Below are 23,752 nucleotides of genomic sequence, written 5' to 3'. Positions count from 1 at the left end.
TTTGCTTTGTTTGGTGGTTTTTTGGTGGTTTTTTTTTGCCACAGATTTGTCTGATGTAATGCTTCTTCTGATTGTTTTGACTGGTATCTCCGTGATGTTGATTAAAGATCTAAGTGAAATTAAATCCTTCACAACTTCAGTCTTCTTCCCATTTAACATAATGTTAATTAATTATTGGTTTAGTAGTAAAGACTTTTCTTAATAATGAGATGTTAATTTAAGGTTGGCAGCATTGATATTTTTTGGGGGGAGCATTATTGATTTTTATCACTCAGTGCTTCCTCTTTGCTTTCAGCAAGTAAGGCTGTGTAACCTATACACAACCTTCCTCAAATCCTGAGTCTATATTGCTTTTCATATAGTCCAGATTCTCAAATTATTTATTCAGTGTATAAATTTAATAGAAATGATGAATATAGTATTGCCACACACTGTTAATGCATAGATTCTATAAGAGCAAAACCTAGCAATTAGGAATTCTCATTTTTTAATAATTATTTACATTGGCTTTTTTTCTAACATCAAGGTCACAGTATCAAAGGTCAAATATAGCTTTATATTAAAAATAGCCTCTTTCTAGCAGGAAATTTCAAATATATATATATATATATTTATAATTTTAGTATCTCTTCTCATGAATTATTAGTATTAGGTACTACATATTATATTTCAGAAACATTCTCAAATGTGTCCAAATCAGATTTACCTTCTTCACCACACTTTTTCAGGTAGTAGTAATCCACTGATAGTGAGCTAAGTTGAACTTTAGTATGAGTCACTGTCCATTTTTTGATGCCGTAAATTTCACAATAGGAGGTTGTTCGTCTCTCTCCCTCAGAGCAGCTGGTTGATTGCAACTGCAAATCTCTTGGTGTACTGTCCAACATATAGCACGTTATACCAACAAAGCATCTTCAGTAGTGATAGTCATAGTCAATTTTAGAATAAGATTTATGGAAATGAAGGGAACTAAAACTATTTGATTCATAAGTTTACATTGATACATATGTGGGACACCTAGAACAGATCTAATAACATGAATGTTCTACTATATACCAATTATATTGTCAGAAACTTCTACTTACAGGTGAATTGAAAGTCAGTTATGTGGGTTAGGGACTCTATGACTCTTCCATTTTTAGGATCTCTTTGTTGTCCTCATTGTTGCTAGTTTTTTGTAAGGAATTGTGTGTGTGTGCGAGAGAGAGAGAGAGAGAAAACACACTTGCATTTTCACATTCTGTCAAATGGAACTCAGTGATGACATTTTCATAGCTTTAGGATATGGAAATAGAAACAGTGTCTTTCCCTTAGGGTCACTTCCTTTCACTTATGTTCAGTTTGTAAAATCCTAAAGCCTCCCAGGTCGAGAAAATAGAAAGTATGCTTATAAGGCAAACTAGTCAAGTCAGCTAGCTGTCTTTGAGTCTTCTTTACAGTTTTACTCGAATGCTTTTGAATATATCTTAATGATCAGATCTGTGTCTTGCTGGCTTCTAATCTGTTAAGGGAGAAGAGGTAGGGACATACAGCTTTTTAGCTGTGTACATTATCATGCCTATCTAATTTTTGGGGGGGGGAGAATAAAGTGTAGAATGTGTATAGTGTGGTTAACCAGGGGTCTCTACCACAGAAGAAAAGAGAATGCAGAAAATTTTTAACTAAGGTGAAGAGAAAAATAATCTTCTTGCTTCTGTAGTACCTTGTGTAGCCCTGTGGTTACAGAATTTCAAAACACTTATATATCTATCAGAAATTGCTGTAGAAATAACAGCCAAAACAGTAGGGGTTTTATTCATTGTACTTTTATAAACTAATGTCTCTCACAATATGCTTTTGATGTGAAGAAAAATCTTCATGAAAAAACTGAGGAGCAAAAAATGTTTTCACAACCTTAGAATTTGAGAATTGATTCTACATTATCGAATCTCCTGACAAGTTGACCTCCCTTGTTTTCTTTAGGACTTTTCCTTCCATCATTTGTAAGCAAAGATTTACTCTTCCTCTTTGTGGATACCAGGCACAACACATAGAACAAGTGACAGGGTTCCGTTGTTGTAAAAATCAGACTCTTGAATGAGGAGTAGATAATGAGGGTGACGGGAACAGAAATTAACAAGATTATTTCAACAGAAAAAGCACAGGAAGCACACATAATCATTTAGTAAAGATAAAAGAGAGTAGATGAAGGCAAGTGTCACTTCCTTTATTCCCCCCTTCACCTAGGCATCTAGGACTATGCCTGGACGAGATTGTGTGTTCTTATATACATCTGGTAGTAGTGGTGAACGCATGGATGCATGGCTCAGTCATATAAATTGCTTCTGAGGAGTTGTTATTTGAAATGAAACCTGAAGGAAGATCATGAGCCCACCATGTTAAAAAATGGGGAAAGAATTCATTTTAGGTGGGGTAAAACAGCATTCCAAGCTGTGTATATCATAGTAGTGAGGTCGAACTTAATTCTAAACGAAATGAGAAGCTACTAAATAATCCTACATTGATTAGCTCCTCTAATAAAATTTGGAAGTATGAAAGCATATTATTATCCCCACATTATGAATATTTTGTGAAAGGAAAAGGAACCTGGGAATGATAATTAACTCAGATCCATACAATTAGTAAGAATTAAATTTTTATTCTATTTTAGTAAATTTAGTTGCAGTGTCTCTACTTAAGTACTATGTAACATGGTAAAGATTCAATAGTTGTACTGGTATATGTCTACTAAAACTCATTACAGTTAATTCCAACTTGTAGCAACCCCTCCATTAGGTTTCTGAGGCTGTAAATCTTTACAGCAGGAGATCTACCTGTCTGTTTGCTTTTGAGCAGCTGGTAGATTCTAATTACTGTCCTTTTTTTGCTAGCAACAGGACATGTAACACCACAAAGCCCAGACTTCTTGTAATACCATAAACCTAAAGCAGACTCATTAATGTCAAGATGATTCTGATTCATTCCCATTCTATAGGCTCAGTTAGAAATACTTCAGAGAGTTTCTGAAGCTGTAAATTTTTATAGAAGTATACTACTACATATTTCTCCTGTGGAGTGGCTGACATATTTGAACATCAGACCTTTCTGTTAGCAACACAATGTTCAGTTCACTGCTCCAGGGTAGACAATTCCATTATGTATTTATAAATTTGTGTATCAGGACTTGGGTGGTTATTTCAGCATGAAAAACTGGATATTGGAAAGATTCGATATTTGAAACATTTCCTATAGTGATTTCTATTTTGAACATGTAGCACAGCCTCTCACAGTCTCACAGTCTTGATTAAAAGATTACAAAAGTAATCTTTTTGGGGTTAATAATTTTCTTCATGTAATATATGATATGATATATTCTAAGGAGCCTAGGTTGTGGCACTTTTGAAATACATGAGACTTGAAAAAACTATATTGTTTAATATTATAATAACAAAAATGTGACCAAACCAAAAGCAAACTCCCTGCCTCATTGCTACTCATAAAAACCCTATAAGATAGAATAGAACTGCCCCATAGGACTTCGCAGACTAAAAATCTTTATAAAAGAGTATACTTCCCACTGAGCAGTATGTGAATTATAAGCACCAACTTTAAGATTAGCAGTCAAGTGTGTCAGTCACTACTCTAGCAGTTTTCTTTAAAGTATGACATCATTGTCGTCGTCGTCGTCGTCATCGTTGTTGTGCCGTGGAACCGACTGTTACCTGTGACTCATTGGGACGCTATGCACAGTAGTTCTGAACCTTACTCAATTTTGAACCAATCTCACTGCCTCTAAAATGCCTAACCCCCATTTACTTCAGTCACTGTGTCAATCCTTCTCATCCATCCATTGTCTTCCTCTTCTGTACTGTCCTTTTACCCCTCCATGCATGATGTCCTTCTCTAATAACTCGTCCCTCCTAGCAACATGCACAAAGTGTGACTATATTTTGTCTTATTTATTTATTCTGGAAAAATAAATTAGTTATACTCTACAAATACTATTTTGGACAGTTTTGGACACAGAAGTACCATTCCCAACTGACCACTTGGCATCCATTTCCTAAACAACATGCGTCCGTAAACTCTATGAACTTTGATAAATGTCAGTAGTTGTAGAGGGGCTTCAGGCCTTGTGTTCATAGGATCTTTATGAGTCATATGTGTGTGTATGTGTGTGTGTGTACACATAAACATAAATAACAACACACACACACACACACACACACACACACACTAGAGGAAGACCACTCAAAAACTTTCGTAGCTGACAATAATTTTCACTTCTCCAATGTGACTTTTTTTAAAGCCTGCAAGTCTAATCAATGTGTTTAATAGGTTTTTCTAATCATGCAAAAAAAATCCAGAAACTTAAGTTTAAATATATACCTAAATGAACTCTGGTCCATTGTATGTTATTGCTACAAACCAAGAAGGACAGTGATGAAGTTATGCATCAATAATACTTCCTGATGTACCACCCAGAATGATGTATGTAGTAGCTGTCATTACCTATCATGTATTGTTTATTTAATTCCTTATGTTTCTTCTCCCTACATTCACTTTTTAGTCTTTGCTTCTAATTCAAGCTCTGGTTTTATATGGCAGTTGCTGAAAAGGGGGGGGGGAAGTTCAGAAAGAAGGGAGGAATGACAGGGGGAGGAAGTACTGAAAGAGGGCATGAATGAATAAGCTTTCAATTCTTTTACTTGAAATAAAACCAGATACACAGAGAAGAGCATGAAATTTTTTTCTGTAGTTAAAATTCTGCCAACTCTACCCAGTTTATGAAGTATAGTATAATGTTAGGGCATGCTATCCCTTCCTTATTCCTTACTACATCATCTTAAATTCTTCATCCCTAAATGGAGATCCACATAATATGTCCCAATAAGGAATAAATTTCCAAGAAAACTTTTTTTAATACTCTTATTTTTTCCCCCTCCAAAGAACATCTATTTAGTGTAAACAATCTCATGACATTACTTTGCAACTTATCAGATGGATCTTGAGGCCATGAAGAATTGCAGGGTAATGTCAGATTTTGAATCATGGAGGCATTCCACCTTAAAAATCTATCTTATGACTGACTATCTTAAGAACTTGTGGTAAATTATTTTCAACAAAGTTTAGGAAGCTGAGGACAGAATGTACATGACTTGTTTCTACTAATTGTAGAAAGTGGAACTGAAGTAATTTTGGCACTGCCAAGTCAAAGCGGGGGGAAAAAACAGAAAGCCCAGGGGATATGTAATGGGCTGGCACATATTGTTCTCTGCCACTTAGGCTGTCTACTCTTACTCAGTGCCTCCCCCCCATCAACAGTTAACGCTGTTTGGGGAGGAGAAAGTAGCATGGAAATGTTTGGGTTGTTGTCATTTTGCTGAAGTTTTTATGGTACTGATGTAAGATGTAACGAAGCACTGAATAAAATACAACTAAGAATTCTGTGAAAGGCATTTTTAAAATAAAATACAGCATTCATGTAAGAAGAAAATCGTGTATAAATGAGTCTAGTATAATGAAACACTTAAAACACTAAAAACGAGTTCAATTTTTACAGCCACATGAATTCTTAGATTTATTTTAAAAGTTACACAATTAATTTTTAAGATACATTTTTAAAAAGGAATAGTATAAATAGAGCCTATTCTCCTAGAATAGTTTCATTTGTATATATAACAGCTTGGTGATTAAAGAACATAGTCTTGTGTTTTATTGGTCTGAAAATGTAAGCTATTGGGGGAGGAAAGTAATGATTTCCCCAGGTCTATGGCATACATTGTTAATTTCAAAGTTGCAGTCTAAAAACTTTTTATGATGTGTAGCCTGAATCAGGTATGTAAGAATGTTTGATTAAGAAAAAGAAAAAAATTAAGCTATTCAATTTAAGACATCACACATAAATCTTGTTTAATTAAAGCATTATTAAGACTATGAATTTTATTGATTTCCATATGATTTCAAAATTTTCTAGGAGAAGAGATCAATTTTATAGGTAAGTCACATGGAATTGCCTCAGTGGGTTTGACCAGCTTTAATTTAGTACTTTGTAGGTGACATTGCCTTGAATAAATGCCTTCATGAAATATTGTACAGCCTAAATCTGTCTATCTAGGTAAACTAATAAGTATTCTTATGATCCTATCTAACAATAATGTAGAGAGAATTAGACATTATAAACGAGGCTTTTATCTATATGATTTCTTAATCACTTTAATTGGCAAAAGTAATACTAGTGGTAGTTTAGCAAACTGTAAAACATAAATTTAAAATCATATTAAAAGTACTTAGAGATTTGAATTTTACCTGAAGTAAAGCTAATTAAAGTAATAAATAAAGTAATAAAGTAATTAAAATTGGAATACATCGATTAAACATTTTTAAAGAAAAATGTGCTTTGTTTTGTCTGCTTGGAGTTTAAAAGCTTAGTTTTTGGTGTGTCTTTTTTAAAAGAAATACTTGTTTTTGTTTTATTTATTTGTTGATTTATAAATCTTGTTTTAAACCAGGACTTTCAGACTTGAATACCACTTTGATTGCAGATTCGGTTTGTCATTCTGACCAATTGGTGGTATGCTTGAAGGTCTGAGTCCTCTCCATATAGAAAAACACTCTTTTATAACTTTCACTCTATCTGATGTTTTCAAGCATTTGATACTTATGACTCTCAACCTTTTGCTGTTCTTGATGCTTCAGGAAAGTTGTCATCCTATTTCTCATTATAGCATGAATTTCATCTCCAATGAGACTTCACTGAGAAACTTACTGGCTTGGAGTCAGAGTAACCTCATTGCTGACCCTCCAATGGGTTTCTAAAATTGTAAATAGCAAGGGTGGGAATTTACCACCTTTCCCCATCGAGGCACTGAATTAAACACAAGGAAGTGTGACCTTTCAATTATAAATGTAACTCCCTAAAAGCTCTCCATGAGACCTTCCTTCAAGGAGGTAAATGTTAAAATTTAGATTTTCCAAGTTTTGAATAGGGAATAAATTGTGATAATATTTAATATATTTAGTAGACTAAGTATGATAGAAGAAGAATTGTTGACTTTGAGTTGTGGTGCTGGAAAAGAGCCTTGAAAATACCATGGACTGCCACGAAAACAAATAGGTCTGTTTCGAAAGGGTGAAACCTAATTTATCCTTGGAGGCTAGGATTTTGAAGCTCCATCTCACATATTTTGGGGATGTGGCCAGGATGGACCAATCCTTGGAAAAGGATATCATGCATGAAAGGGTAGCATGAAAGGGTGGAGGAACAGTGCAGGATAGGAAAACTTGAAAACTGTAGATGAGATGGATTGATACATTAACTAGGGCAATGGGGGTAGTAGGTGTATCACAGTCAGTGAGTCTGGCTCAGGACAGGGCTGGCTTCAGAGCTATGAGTTGCAGGTGACTCGAAGACAGTTAACAACAACAATAAAACAAAAAGAAGTAGATTTTCTGGCCAAACATTTTTGTTACTATCAGTAACCTATAACTAAATAATGATGAGTTTTGTTTCATAAATATTCTAGCTTGATAAAAATTAACAGTATACATGGTGTAAGCTCTATTTTCTCAAATGATTAAAATTTAATTATAATAAGTAATGCCCATGTACTTGTTAATAGTGGTAAAAATAGTACCATCTTTAGAAGGAGCTGTGTGATAAGAAGCTACGCTGCAGTCCCAAAGGCACACAGTTTGAATCCACCAGCTACTCCACAGAAAAGAATGGGCGGTCTCCTCCCATGCAATTAACTAGTTTGAAAACCCACCTGAGAGTCAGTTATGGTTCAGATCTGACTTAACAGTACCCAATAACAACAATGACAACCTTACTGTGTACCAGATAATAGACTCTTTTTCCTGTGACACATGCAATACTCTTAAAACCTACATGAATCACATATTATGCCATGCAGAATTTTCAAACTTAGTTCATTATTATATTGTATTATTTAGTTTATTGCCATCTTTTCATAGAATATCCATGCTAAAATACAGTATGAAAGCAGGAGACTGATGTGATTTCATTAGTAGCAGGAAAAGTAGTAGTCATGTTGCTAAGAATGCAAACAATGGAAATTACAAAAGAATGATGTAATCAAGATTGGCAAGACATATTAAATAATCAAGTAAAAATAATAGGAGCCAGAAGGTTGATGATTCAAACCCTCTCACAGGTACCTTCGAGGACAGGCTTGGGGTTCTGCTACTGAAAGATTACTAACTTGGAAACCCCGTGAAGCATATTCACACTGCACATGTGGATTACCAGGAGTCAGAATCAACTTGACACCATCTAAAGCAATGTTTTCTACAGCGGATAGATTATTATAAGGTGGGTTTTTTTTGTTGTTGTTTGTTTTTTTGCCTAACTTGTTTGAAGATCCAAGATAGAGAATGTAAAAAAGCTCAGTATTCTAAAGAAGATTAGAAGGTGGATCCTAGGAAATCTCAAGAGAAGAGTGGCAAGGGTGAGTAAACTGAAACAAGCTGCGTCCTTAACCTCTCTGCAGTGTAAAAGGCAAGAAATGGTGACTGGCTGCAAACAAATAAAGAAGAACGCTTGACAAAGCCCTGGGGATTGTCACAAGGGATATTTTCACGGTTGTGTGCCATAGCTGAAGGGAGCTCTGGTGGCCGAGTAGTAAAGCTTCTAAAGGCATCAGTGGGAATCCACCAGCTGCTCCATGGGAGAAAAATAGGAATACTCTTTCTGTGTGATTCACTATGTCTCAAAATCCACAGGAGGGTCAGTTGTAGGTCAGTTTCTACTCAACAATACGCAATAATATGCTATATCCAAGCTCTGGTAAGAGTGGCACTGTTAACTGAAAGACGCACACTTTGAATTCACCAACTGCTGAGAAAGAAGAGCAATTTTTTCCATTTGATTTACTGCCTCTGAAAACCAGACGGAGGATCAGCTTTAAAGTTGGTTCAACTCAACGGTACCTACCAACAACAACAACATTGCTATATTCTAAATTATGCCATCATGTGCCTTTACCTCATGTGATCTTAGGTGAAATTATCATCACTGCATGAAGCTTTGTAGAGTGGGATCCAGCAAATATATGAAGAGATGTGAAGATCCCAGTCTGTCTTCAGGATTGTTGTTAGGGGCTATCTTATTGACTCCAACTCTTAGAGATGCTATGTACAACAGAATGAAACCCTGCCCAATCATATGCCATCCTCAGAAACGCTGTTACGATTAATCCATCAGACACTTCTCATCTGCCTGTGCAAAAAACAGTGAGATAATATGCCAGTTTCTGAAGTAAATCATAGGAGAAGGTCATTTTCTTCAATGTCACTTCCCATAGGCCTTTGCTAGGCCCCAGTGCTAGTGTATAACCCTGCACAGCTGTGTGTCATCCTCAGGGATTGTTTACCTCTTCATCTAGAAGCCTAGAACAAATGCAGACCTCAACACACTACTCTTGCTTGTTAGCTTCTTCTTACTATTATGGTGTTGTTAGGTGCCATTGAGTCGAATATAACTCATAGCTACCTTATGAACAACAGATCTGAACTGTGTCCTGTCTGGTGCCAATTTTACCATCTCTGATGCACTCCTTGCCATTCTTGTTGTTATGTGCTGTCAGACTGACTCCAACTCACAGCCACCCTGTGTACAACAGCTCTGAACCCTGTTCTATCTTGAGCCAATTTCACTGTCTCTGATACACCTACTCCCATTACCCTAGTCACTGATTCAATTCATCTCATCCAGGGTCTTCCTCTCTTGCACTGTCTGTCCTCCCTCACAACTACAATGCCCCTCTCCATGAACTAGTCCTTCTTGGCATCATGCCAAAAGTATGTCTGACAAAACTTCAAAATCCTTGTCTCTAAGGAGCAGCCTGGTTTCACCCTCTCCAGGATGGACTTGTGTCTTCTCTTAGGAGTTCATGGTATATTCAGTAGTCTTCTCTAGTACCACAGCTCAAACGCATCAATTCTTCTATCATCCTTAGTTATTGTCCAGCTCTCTTACACATATCAAGTAATTGAGAAGAACTGGATCAGGCACATGTTAGTCTCTAGACTGACATCATTGCTCTTCAGTAATCTAGAGAGATCCTTGATGGCAGATTTTCCCAATGTAATTTTTCTTTTGATTTCTTGGCTGCTGTCGAGTGTTGGTTGTGGAGCCAAGCAAGCTGTAACTGTTTTAATAATCTCAGTCTCTCCTCCGTCTATCATGATGCTGACAATTGGCCCAGCATTGAGAATCTTTCTTTTCTTAATGTTGAGCTTCAAACCATGTTGAAGGCTGCAGTCCTTGATCTTCTGCATCAAATGCCTCAGGTCCTCCTCAGTTTCAGCAAGCAAGGTGTCATCTGCATAATGCAAGTTGTTGATGAGCATTCCTCCAATTCTGATGCCACATTCTTCCTCAGAGAGCCCAGCATCCTGAATGATCTGTTTCTGATAGAAAAGATAAGGAGACAAGATACATCCCTGGTGTACACCTTTCCTGATTTTGAACCATGCAGTGTTTCCTTGCTCTGTTCTAACAACTGCCTCCTGGTCCAAGTACAGGTTTCACATAAGTACAATCAAGTGTTCTAGGATTCCCATTCTTCTCAGAGTCAGCCATAGTTGGTTGTGATATACATTTCCTCACTAGAACTTAAGGGCCAGGAGAAGAGAGCTGCATCTTGTTTTGTTCAGCAGTGTACTTAGAGATTAGTATTTGTTTAGAAGAGTGCTTTGGGGCCTTAGTAGCACATCTCTTAAAAGCTCTCAAATTTTAACCTCAAAGTTTGTGATTCACACTCACCTACTGAAACTGCAGGAGAAAGATGTGGTGACCTACTCCCAGAGAAACAATATTCTAAAATATCCTACTGTGTCACGTGCATCACTTAAAATTGAATTAACCCCACTGCACCTTACAACAAAGTCATAAAGAATAATGCATGACAAAGACATACAGTAAATATTTGCTTACTAAATAAATGATGAGAAGTGGGATTTATGTGAAATAATGTTTATTACTATATTTCTACAAGGTGTTTGCAATTTTCAACAAGAAAGAATAGTTTGCCTGAAAGAAATAGGATTATAACAAGGGTGCCTATTGCTCTCTATCACTGCCTTTAATCCTCTTGCCTCATTATGCTCATACATAATGCAAACATTATTTCACTTCTAGGCTTGTTTCTGCAGCTTTAACCCCTTCAACCTTTGCTATGCTGATCTTTTTCACCACCTAGAAGGCTCTAAAAAGGAATTAAATTTCATACCAACAAGGAAACAATAAGAGAAAATAGAACTCAGGAAAATAAATAAACATTAGAAGAAAAAATTATACCTACAAAATATACTTTCAATTATCTTTGTGTCTCATACTGGGATTAAAAATATCTGTGCTTGGATAGAACCTTTTTGTTTCCATGCTGACTGCTCCTTGCTTTCTCCTGTGAACTTTTTAAATTCTCTGTTTGGCCACAGTCTTGTTTTCCTTGGAAGCAAGTACTGTGTAACATACTGTTAGCTGAAAGCTGTAATGTAGAAATGTATTATTAAAAACAAAAGAGAGAGTGAGAGAAGAATTTATTCCATAAGGCTGAAAGTGGTTTAGACAGTGTCAAGGAAGTTAGGATTTACAAAATACTTCATCTAGGAGATTGTATTTATTTTCAAGGAAGTATATTTGGTTTCCAAGGAATAAATTCAAAGGTCTTCATTTTGGGTATTCATTTATCTCAAGTTGAGAAGGGAGGATAGATCTTTTTTTATCTGAGAACCATTTCATGCAGATGGAAGGGTTTTTTCTTGCCATGTGCAGACATGACTTTAGTGACCTATATAACCCAGGACTGTCTGCTAAAACATTTATGGAAAATGTCATTACCCAGAAGAAGAATCCCAGTTAAATGGTCAAGAGTGTATTTCTAGGAGGTAGTGAGAGATGAACATTTCTTATTCCTTCCGAGTTACATTGTCTCGTAATTTTTGTCAGCTTGAATATTTGGATTTCTTCTTTTTTAATTCACATTTTGAGACTCGCTCCTTATGTGTGTACATGTGTCTGTCTCTCTTAATATCACAGACATTCCTTCTCCAAAGAGGGCAGTGTAGCATGTTAAAATTTTCTGATGCTTTTCCCAGAATTTCTTAGCTATCATGCTGTTACTCATTTATCCTCAAAGTTTAGGCCAGTTTAAGTAAATTTCACAAGGAAAATTTTTAATTCCACTCTAGATCTGTTTCTACTTGTCCATGACACATTAATGCCATTTATCTAATTATATGTTAATATTAAAGAACTTATTTTGGTCATCTGGAATTTATCACGATTCCTACCTTTTAGAGTCTAAGAACGGTATACTTTCTCATTGATTTAACACCAGAATCAGTTTTTACCCAATATGGATGTACATTGGCTACAACATGAAAAATCTCTTCTTCTTAACCAATCAATACCTTTTTTGTCTTAATATGGTCGTTAGTCAAAGGAGTAGAAATAAAGAGGTATCTCTGAACTTCCTAAAATATTTAGTCTGTGGTTCTGTTGTAAACCAAATGCATACCAGTACTTTGATGCTTTAAATAGCCTGCAATAGCATGTGAATGTATTGTTTTGTCATACTAGGTATATTTTTTTTTTCAAAACATGCTGAAAACATTCTGCTTATTTTAATGTTTTGTCCATGATCTATGGCCAGCACTCTCAGAACAAGATAATAAAGCCTGTGTGAAAATAAATGAAAAATTCATGTTCTAGTAACACTTTGCTTCACTACTTCACGTCCTACCCTACTCCCTACCGATTGTTAGGTGTGTTGCCATTGTACAGAATAGAATAGGTATCCACAATTTACAACATATTTTGGTTATGATCAACTGAACTTAATGCATTTGGATTTATTTTTAATAGAGATATCTACATGTTCTTGTTAGTAATAGGTGTTACATATAATGCTGCAGCACATATTTTACTGTGAACATGGTCACATGTTCACGCACAGATGTTTGGTGTTAAGATTTATAAAGGCACTGATAGGGGATAATAAAATATTTAAAAAATGTTTTTCATGTACACCTTGAAGGCAGAACCAACTCATAGGAGACCCTCAAGCGGGTTTTCAGAGGTGGTAAATCACACAGCAGGAAACTGTTCATCTTTATCCCATGGAGCAGCTGATGGATTCAAAACGTGTGCCTTTGGGATGGCAGCCTAGCTCCTTGCCTCTCAGCCACTAAAGCTCTCTCAAAAACATAAAATTGTATCATAGCTGCCTTATAAAGGAGTCATTTTGATGCACCTCGTCATAGTAAGAGACTTCCTGTATAATGTAAAGTTTTTGTAAGATTTTTTCCTACTATGAGGAGGAGAAAAATCTTTATTTCCTTTGACTCCCTTTTTACAGAGTAAAGGTTCTTTCAGTATCTCATTTGTGTACTTATGCAGGTGGGTAAGACATTCTTTCTTAGGTTATATGTCATATAGTATGCACATTTCCTTAACTTTTTATTTCTCTGAAAAACTAGTAATAACTGATATTAAAAATCTTACTACTTTTTCAGACAATTCACACTTTGCAAATATAAGAATAGAAACAGTAGCAAAATTATAACATAGTTTTTCATTTATAGATAAGGTAAGATATAAAATTATTCTCGATGACTCTTACTAATTTACTGTGTAAGACTAAGTTACGATTCTTATAGATATGTCAATACATTTGTCAAATTTTACTCATTTATGCTTTTAAAGAAAAAAATAGCCTTAGAGAGTTATAAGTTTATAAGGTTTTAAAAAATGGTTTATTAGTTAGCAAGTTTGGTTTACTAATCACCAAATTAATCTTCTGTACTAAGTTATGATTGAAATAAGTCTATATTGTGATTTGTGAAGAGTATGCTGCTCCTTGGAGGCATGGATTCTGAGGCTCCGTCTAGCATACTTTGGACATGTTGTGAGGAGAGACCGGTCCTTGGAGAAGGACATCATGCTTGGGAGGGTTTAGGGACAGCACAGGAGGGGAAGGCCCTCAATGAGGGATTGATTCAGTGACTGGGGTAATTGGGATGGGAGTGTCAGAGACAGTGAGATTGGCACAGGACAAAGCAGAGCTTAAGGCTGTTGTACATGGGGTCGCTATGAGTCGCAAGCAACTCGACGGCACATAACAACAACAACAACAACTTCATAATCTTTGAATAGATAATGGCAGAAGACAGTGAATTCTGTGCACATGCCATCAAATATCTCAATAAATTTGTATTATAATTTGTTATTATAAATTTTTTATAATATAATATAAAATATAAACTATTACAAATTTGGTAGTTTATTTACTTCTCTTTTATGTGCTACCAGTGCATAATGTATTTAACAAGATAGCCTGTTAGTTTAATCTTTTTAGGAAATAAGAATAAGTGTAATTATCAACCTTTTGTTTTTCTAAGAATGATGAGGTTTAAATATATAAAGATCGAATTGTTGGCTCTATGAGGATAAATGTGGCATCAGGATTGGACGAAGAGTCATCAACCATCTGCGTTATGCAGATGACACAACTCTGCTTGCTGAAACTGAAGAGGAGCTGAAGTGCTTGCTGCAGAAGGTCAAGGACTGCAGCCTTCAATATGGATTGAAGCTCAACATCAAGAAAGCAAAGATTCTCACCACTGGGCCAATTAGCAGCATCATGTTGGATGGTGAAGAGATTGTGATTATCACAGGTTTAGTTTGCTTAACTCCACAATCAAGACATTTGGCATCAACAGCTTGGAAATAAATAGCGTATTTGTTGGGAAAGTCTATTGTTAGAGCAATGATGTCAGTCTGGAGACTAAGGTGCCCCTGATACAGGCTATGGTCTTTGCCATCACTTTCTATGTATCAGAGAGCTGGACTATGACTAGGGATGATAGAAGGAGAATTGATGCCTTTGAGCTGTGGTGTTGAAGAAGAATATTGAATATACCATGGGCAGCTAAGAGAATGAACAGGTTCATCCTGTGGAAGATTAAACCAGGCTGCTCCTTGGAGACAAGGATTCTGAAACTTCATCTGACATACTTGTTGGACATGTTGCAAAGAGGGGCCAGTCATTGGAGGAGGACATCATGCTCGGGAGGGTGGATGGAGCGCACAAGAAAGGAAGGTCCTTGATTAGCTGGATTGATTAAGTGACTGGAGTAATGGGGGTTGGTGTGTTGAGACAATAAGATTGGTACAAGATAGAGTAGGGTTTATGACTGTTGTGCAGAGGGTCACTATGAGTCCCAGATGACTGGATAGCACATAAAAACAACAAGTATATCATAGTATCATATGTAATGTATCTTATGGTTGCCAAATACTTATCATATCTTCTTATTACTAGTCCCTGAGTGGTGTAAATGGTGAAGCACCCTCTTGAACTCACTCATAAGTCCCAAAGGACTGATGATCTGCCCCTGAAAGGACAAAGCCATTTAAACCAGTGCAGTTCTACCTTGTAGTGCATGTGGTTACGTAGAGTAAAAAATTACTCCATAGCAACCAATTTGATTTGGCTTAATCATCTTATTGTAATGAAAATATAATTCTAAGACCTCAAGCAGATGATTGAAATGTGTCAAGAATTGTTTATCATTCTAATTAAATGTTCTTAATTTATGTTTTTAAACTATACTGTTTTTCATTAATTGATTGGTGTTTGAGAACCTCATAATAATCAAGTTTAAATTAGTACCAATGAATATTTACTACCAGATGTATTGAAAATCCAGAATTTTTTTAACAACATAAAACATGAAAGACTAAGAAATGTCAAGTAAACTAAGTATTCATTCACTATTTGGCTGATTATGCATTAGCAAAACTATAATAAATCATTGTAATAATCCTAAACCTAAAATTATGCAATGATGGAGTATGTCATAAAAATAGAAATGATTTAAAATTACTTTGTAATACTTTTGCTACTTTGTAATACTTTTAAGTATTCTATTATTTATGGGACAGTGATTTTTATCGTGGATAATACAGATAGTACACACTTTATTGTGTTGTTAGTGTTGTTGTTGATTGCTGTTGAGTCCATCATGACTCACAGCAACCCTAGGAACAAATGACCTGAATGAAGCCTTTCTATAATTATCAACATTTATCAGGGTTCATAGTTTCCAGAGGCACGTCATTTAGGAAGTTAATGCCACTCCTTCCACTTGTAATGACAGTATTTTCATATAATGACTCATAATATGAAATTTTAAGTATATTTTATTTGTATTAAATGATGATTATATAAACTTGCTCTAGTTGCCTAGTCTGTAGTGAGTTGTGTCACTTATTAAAAAAACAGCACTTCTGTGAAGGTTTCAATTCACTAGCAACTCTGAGGGAGAGAGTTGAACAATTTCCTCCCATGTGATTTATAACTACTGAAAACTCTCTGGAGGGTCAGTTATGAGTTCGTTCCAAAATTATGTCAATCTCTTTTTCAGACTGTGAGTGTGTGTGTGTGTGTGTGTGTGTGTGTGTAGAGCGAGAGTGAGAAAGCCTGAACGAGAGCGAGGGGGAGAAAGATGGGGGGGAGAGAGCAATGAGGGAGAGAAAGATGAGGAGAGAGAGATGGGTTGAGAGAGAGATGAGGGGGAGAGAGAGAGATAGGGGAGAGAGAGATGAGAGAGCGAATGCATGTGTGCTCTGCTGGCCTAGTGGCAAGAATTTGCATTGCAATCCTGAAGGCACATGGTTTCAGGCTACCAGCTGCTCCAGGGGAGAAGGATGGTCAATTTCCTCCTGTACGATTAAATAAATGCCTGTGTCATACCAGAGGGTCAGCTATGGGCCAGTTCCAACTCTGTGGTGCAACACAACAGCAATACTTATTTAGTGAACTTTGGTGGCCTAATGGCAAAAACCTGTGCTGCAATACCTAAGGCACATGGTTCAAGTCCACCAGCTGGACATTCTCCGCCCCTTAGATTAACTGCCTCTAAAAACCCACTGGAGGGAGGATCCTCTATGGGTGGGGCCCAACTTGTGGTACCCAACAACAACAATGCTTATGGCTTGATGGTAAGGAGTTAACTACTGACACAAAGAAACAGGATTTGAACTCATTAACTGCTCTGGAGGGTCAGCTTTGAGTCAGTTCCAAATTACTAGTACATAACAAACAGTGCTTATTTATATCCTGAGATCCTTAGCAAATACTCAACACCATCAGTTCAGTGATGTGAGAGAGAAGAGTAAAATCTTGATACTCGTATATTGTTTCTTTAAATTTGAGGGAAAGTAAATTTTTTCTTTCATAGATTAATGGAATATAACGCTAACTAATACAAATTAGTATTTTCTCTCCTCATCTTCTTAAAATCTGTAATTTGTTTTTAAAATTTGTAACTATTTTTGTGTACTAAGGACATTACCTTACCTGCACAAGAACTCTAGAGGTATGTAAAGGGAGAAAGCCTCCAGAGCCAGAATCAACTGAGAGGCTACTGAAAACTGTAGATATTTTCAGCAGTTATTTTGCCATGTGACACTAAAATAGATGTTCTAAGTTGTAACATGATGTATTACATGCTGAGTTACAAACCAGCAGGTCAAGAATCCAAATCCCTTAGCTACTTTATGGGAGAAAGGTAAACAAACCACTCCCACAAACATTTGCAGCTTCAGAAATCCAAAGGAGCATCACTGTGAGACAAAACAACTTCCTAATGTTGGGGTTGGTTTTTGGTTTGCTCTAAGCTTTTAAGTAGCCAGATCAATTTGTCTTTCCCTCTGTGATATATTTGTTACTCTTAACATGGAAATATATTTTGTATTATAAAACAGGTTAAATATTTACTTGCAGTTTACTTCCTTTTATGCTTTCAATACTTTAAACTTCTTTCAAATAAATCTAGAATTTATTAGTGTATGTTGTAATGTTCAAATCTATATTTTTTTTTCCTGAAGTTGGCTTCTTTTCACTTGCTGGATAATTAATCAGATATCTCTATTTTAAAATAATATATTTTCCTTATTATGTATGTATTTAAAGGTTTCAAAATTGTCTGCTACATTTCATTATATTTTGAGTTTTAACTCATCACATAATTAGTGTTAAAAAAGAATTTTTCTTAACCCTTAGGATTCTTTTATTTTTTTTAATCCTTCCTAACTTTTTCAGCAGTTTCTCATATTTGTTCTTTCTAATACAATTTGGTTTCTGTGTTTTCAATTTGCTATACAAAATATTACTAACTTTTGATGGCAACTGCATTTAAAAATTAGATTTTATTTTAATTAATATGTAACTCTTGAAGGTTTTATAGGATTCAGATTATTGTGGCTAGAAACATTATGTGTCAATCTATAACATTTTACATGATTTGTGTATGATTATTTTCCATTTTTTTAAATGCTCTTCAAAGATACATCATCTTTCTTTGTTTTACTAGGAATGCTTTTTAATTGTATCTCCTAAGGAGTGAATTGTTATTGTTGTTGTTGTTGTTATGTGTCATTGAGTTATCTGCAACTCATAGTGACCCTATATACAACCTTAAACCCTGCTCTATCCTGTGCCAATCTTATTGTCTCCGACACACCTACTCCCATTACCCCAGTCACTGAATCAATTCATCTCATCGAGAGCCGTCTTCTCTTGTGTTGTCCCTCAACCCTCCCAAGCATACACCCTCTCAAAGTACTGGTCCCTCCTTACAACATGTCCAGAGTATGTCAGATGAAGCTTTAGAATGCTTGCCTCCAAGGAGGAGTCTGGCCTCAACTTCTCTAGGACAAACCTGTTTGTTCTTCTAGCAGTCCATGGTATATTCAACACTCTTCTCCAGGACAATAGCTAAATGACATCAATTATCCTTCTATTGATATCAATTCTCCTTCAATTCTCCTGGTCATTGTCTAGTTCTCTGATGCCCAGCAAGTAATTGCAAAGACTATGTCCTGTCTCCAGATTGACATCGTCACTCTTCAGTACTTTGGAGAAGTCTCTGACAGCCGACTTTCCCAATGCAATTCATCTTTTAATTTCTTGGCTGCTAGTGCCAAGAGTGTTGATTTTGGCGCCAAGAAAACTAAAACTGTTAACAATCTCAATCTCTTCATGATGCTGCCAGTTAGCCCAATTGTGAAAATCTTTGTTTTCTTGATGTTGAGCTTCAGTCCATATTGAAGGCTACAGTCCTTTACCTTCAGCAGCAAGAGCTTCAGCTCCTCCTCAGTTTCAGCAAGCAGGGTTGTGTCATCTGTGTAACATATATTATTGAAGAATCTTCCTCCAATCCTGATGCCACATTTCTCGTCAGAGAGTGCAGCCTTCTGGATAATCTGTTCTGCATATAGATTGAAAAGGAGACACCCTTCCTAAGTTTGAACCATACAGTGTTCCCTTGTTCTGTTTTGAAGACTGCCTCCATGTCCAAGTATAGATTCAAGTATCTGACAACTGCCTCCTGGTTCAAGTATCACTTAATCATGAGCAAGTGTTCTGGGATTCGCATCTTCTCAGAGTCAGCCACATTTTGTTGTGGTCCACACAGTCAAATGCCTTTGCATAGTCATTGAAACACAAATGGAATCCGTTGGTACTCCCTGTTTTCAGCCAAGATTCATCTAACATTAGCTATAATATCCCCCCAATACTTTGGCCTCTTCTAAAACTGGCCTGCACTCCTGGCATTTCTCTGTTGATGTGTTGTTCCAGTTGGTTTTGGATATTCTTCAGCAGAATCTTGCTTGCATGTGATATTAATTATATTATTTCCACACTCTGTCAGATCACCTTTCTTTGGAATGGGGACAAATATAGATATTTTCAAATCAGTTGGCTAGGTGGTTGTCCTCCAGATTTCTTGGCACAACTTGGTGCACACATCCAGGGCAGCATCTGTTGAAATATTTCAATTGGTATACCATCAATTCCTGGAGTCATTACTGTAATTTTAAAAAAGACCTTAAAATCTTTATGTAAATATGGTAAGTAGCTTGTATGCTACTTTATTAATTATGTACTGCATTTCAGATGATATTCATAAGTAGTGAGTGTCTAGATTGATAAATGGAGTTTCATTCCTCTCATTTAATATATTGTATTTTCTTAAAATACTTCTCATTATGTGTGTTCTTCAATACAAAAATTTTAGACTTTGTAAAGTCTCTGTTCTTCTGCAAATCTTTAGGTAATGACTTTGAGACATACTTGATATTAAATAATTTTTACTATGGCATAACCTTGCTTGCTGAAACTGAAGAGGACTTGGAGTGCTTGGTGCAGAAGGTCAAAGACTGCAGCCTTCAGTATGGATTGAAGCTCAGCGTCAAGAAAACAAAGCTTCCCATCACTGGGACAGTTGGCCTCACCATGTTAGATAGAGAAGAGATTGAGATTGTTAGTGATTACAGCTTGCTGACTTCGCCACTAAACTCTTAGCATCAGCAGCCAAGAAAACAGTATTAGGAAAATCTATTGTCAGGGACCCCTCCAGAGTACCGAAAAGCAGCGATGTCAATCTAGAGAGTAGGGTGCACCTAATCCAGGCCATGGCCTTTGCGATTACTTTTTATGCATCAGAGAGCTGTACAAAGACTAAGGATAACAGAAAAAGAATCGATGCCTTCAAATTGTCATGCTGGAGAGGAGTCTTGAACATACCATGGATTGTCAGGAAAACAAATATGTCTATCTTAGAGAGGGTGAAACCAAGATTTTCCTTGGAAGCTTGTATTTTGAAACTCCATCTCACATACTTTGGCCCCATCACTAGGAGAGACTTGGAGAGAGACTTAGTCCCTGGAGAGAGACATTATATTTGGAATGTTAGAGGGACAGCACAGGAAAGGAAGACCCCAGATGAGATGGATTGATACAGTAGCTGGGGCAATGGGGGTAGGTGTGTTGGAATCAGTGAGACTGATCATGACAGGGCAGGTTTCAGAGCTGTACATAGGGTCACTGTGAGTCACAGGCAACTCAACAACACATAACAACAACAACAAAGTGACTGAATTGGAAAAAAAAATAAGACCCCAGGAATCAGTGGAATACCAATTGACATGTTTCAACTAACTGTTGCTACCCTGGACATGCTTACTTGTCTATGCCATGAAATTTGGAGTGTTGCTGTCTGGCCAAGTAACTAGAAGAGATCCATTTTTGTTACCGTTACCAAGTGGTCAAACAGAATGTTGAAATTATTAAATATCATTGCTATAATTTGCAAGCAAAATTGTGCTGAAGATCATTGAAAAACAACTAAGACATTTCCTAGAGAATTGTCAGAAGTTCAAGCTAGATTTATAAGAGGCTGTGACACCAGGGATATCATTGCTGACGCCATATGGATCTTGACTGGAAGAAGTTGATCCCAGAAGGATGTCTGCTTGTGCTTTCTTGATTATACACAGACATTGATCTGTGTGAGACATAAAAAATTATAGCTAACGCTGAGAAGTATGGGGATTCCAGAACACATAATTGTGCTCATGAGGAACCTAGACCAAGAGATAGTTGTGCAAACAAAGCAAGAGAACACTATGTGGTTTAAAATGAAGAAAGGTATATGTGAGGTTTATTTGTACTCCACATTTATTCAGTTTGTATGCTGAGCAAATTATTTGAAAAGCTGGACTCTTAAGAAGAAGAATGTGACAGCAAATTTGGAGAAAGACCCACAATTAAACTTCATTATGTAGATGACACAACTTTGCTTGCTGAAAGTGGGGACTTGAAGCACTTGCTGCAGATCAAAGCCTATATAGCCTTCAATATGGATTGCATTGTAACATTAAGAAAACAAAAATTCTTACCTCTGGACCCACAGACAACATCATGATAGAGACAAGATTGAAATTATCAACAACTTCTTATTTGAATCTACAATTATACACTTGCAACAGTCAGATCACAGACATAGCTACACAGGGAAAGTCTGTAGCTTAGACCTTTCCTCATTATTGAGGAGTAATGATGTCAGTTTGAGGACTAAGGTTTGCCTTATTCAGGCCATGGTCTTTTCAATCACTTGCTAGGCATCTGGGAGCTGGACAGTGAATATGAATTAACAGTGGAAAGATGCCTTTGAACTGTATCCTGGAAGTGTAATTGGAGAAGAGTGCTGTATATCCCATGGAATTACAAAGGAACAAACAGATATGTCTTGGAGAAGATCCATCCAGAGTGCTCCTTGGAAAGAAAGATTATAAAGCTTTGTCTCACATACTTTGGGCATGTTGCCAGGAGAGGGCATTCTTTGGAGAAGGACATCAGGCTTGGAAAGGTGGAAGAACTATGAGAGGAAGACCCTCAACCAGATGGATTTACACAATGACTAGAGCAGTGGTATCAAGTGTATCAGAGATTGTGAGCATGGCCCAGGCTAGGACAGGTTTCATATCTGGTGTTCATAGGATCACTACGAGTTGTACTTGAATCTGTGGCTTCTAACAAAACACAAGACCCTCATATTTTTGTGACAGATGTACATAATTTAAAAATATTAAAATACTTTGGCCTTATGGTTATTGCCATAATCTTAAATTAAATTATCCTAGAGATTCCCCCCAATATGTTTTCCTAATAAACAAGAAAGTTAATGATATGCAAATAAAGCATTATAGAGCTTTGCATCTGTGTAGGATATTCCTGACAACAGTGAAACTGTACCTTATATAATTCCTTTTTCATTACCATTCTCTCAAACCCACTGCAGGTTGAAATGTTAGCTATCAAGTTATTCATTTATTATCTTAGAGGGTTATTTTACTTATGATATTTGTAATTAAGAGATCTATTAAATAATAGAATTTTAAAACTTTTCTTTAAAATAGAGTGTATTAAAACAACTTGACTGTCTAAAAAATATTCCCATATAAGGTATCATGTGGTTTACACTAAGTATTACACTATTTTTACAGCTGATGGGGCATTCTGAATGGGACCACAAGCGGGGGCCCAGAGGATCCCAGGTAAGTACCTTATCCTTTTCCTTACACTGTGAATGAAGATTGTATCTTCTAAAACTCGGGAAATAATAAGAAGTCAAAAGAGGACCAGACAAAATTATCATGCCATTTGTTTTTATTTAGGTTAGCTGTAATTAAAGTCTGGGTTGCAAACCCCACAGGCAGATGCCAACATATTCTTCCTAAGAGCTTTCTTGTATCCCAGATTGCTTGTGTTTATATGAATGTCGATTTTATATTCATCTTGTCTTTGCAGAATACATTTTGATCAACAACCCACTCCCTTGATTTCACTCACTTCCTTTGATAATTTCTCTACACATTTTCTTATTTTCTCTGTCTTCCTGTTTTTGGTTAAATATTTTGAAATATAATCATAGAAAACCTTAAACTAATTAGAGATTTTTGTCTCTAAATTAACTGTCTTAGTCTTAAGCAAATAGAAAGATGAAAGGGTCTATTATTTTTTAAAAGAAACAAATTCTAAACCTTTCTATATTGCCAGACTGTTTTCATTGTCTTACTTTATGTCTTAGGCAAGGAGAAAGCTTCCATGACGCATTTATGCTTTTTAATGACCTAATTAGACAATGTGGATTTGTTTTGCTTCCATAATTACATTGCCTGACAGAATAAAGGCTGAGTTTTAAATTAAGAAAATTATCTCTTCTTCTAGGGTATTTTGCAAAGAAATATAAAAAGAATTTATCTCATAACAGGCTCTGTTTACCTGACTGTAAAGAGGCTAAATAAAAATTAAACAGTGTAACATTTTTACCTCTGCTGCCCTCCTTTTATATTCAACACTAAAGAGCATGATTAAAGGAAATAGAGTTGGTTATT

General features: G+C 36.2%; 1 protein-coding gene across 1 annotated transcript in view; it reads left to right on the top strand.

The window, feature by feature from the left end:
• The window catches only part of PDE3A (phosphodiesterase 3A, cGMP-inhibited), a 458,178-nt gene that overhangs the window by 211,693 nt on the left and 222,733 nt on the right, over positions 1-23,752 (top strand). Inside the window, exon 2 of the mRNA XM_006889065.1 lies at positions 22,862-22,912. Within this exon, the coding sequence (XP_006889127.1) occupies positions 22,862-22,912 (51 nt within the window). The remainder of the gene's footprint in view (positions 1-22,861; positions 22,913-23,752) is intronic.

This window comes from Elephantulus edwardii, unplaced genomic scaffold (assembly GCF_000299155.1).
Source record: "Elephantulus edwardii isolate Elephantulus edwardi_28Jun2011 unplaced genomic scaffold, EleEdw1.0 scaffold00075, whole genome shotgun sequence".
Classification (NCBI taxonomy): domain Eukaryota; kingdom Metazoa; phylum Chordata; class Mammalia; order Macroscelidea; family Macroscelididae; genus Elephantulus; species Elephantulus edwardii.
The sequence above is the reverse complement of the archived record's forward strand: the minus strand, read 5'-3'. Positions and strand labels throughout refer to the sequence as shown.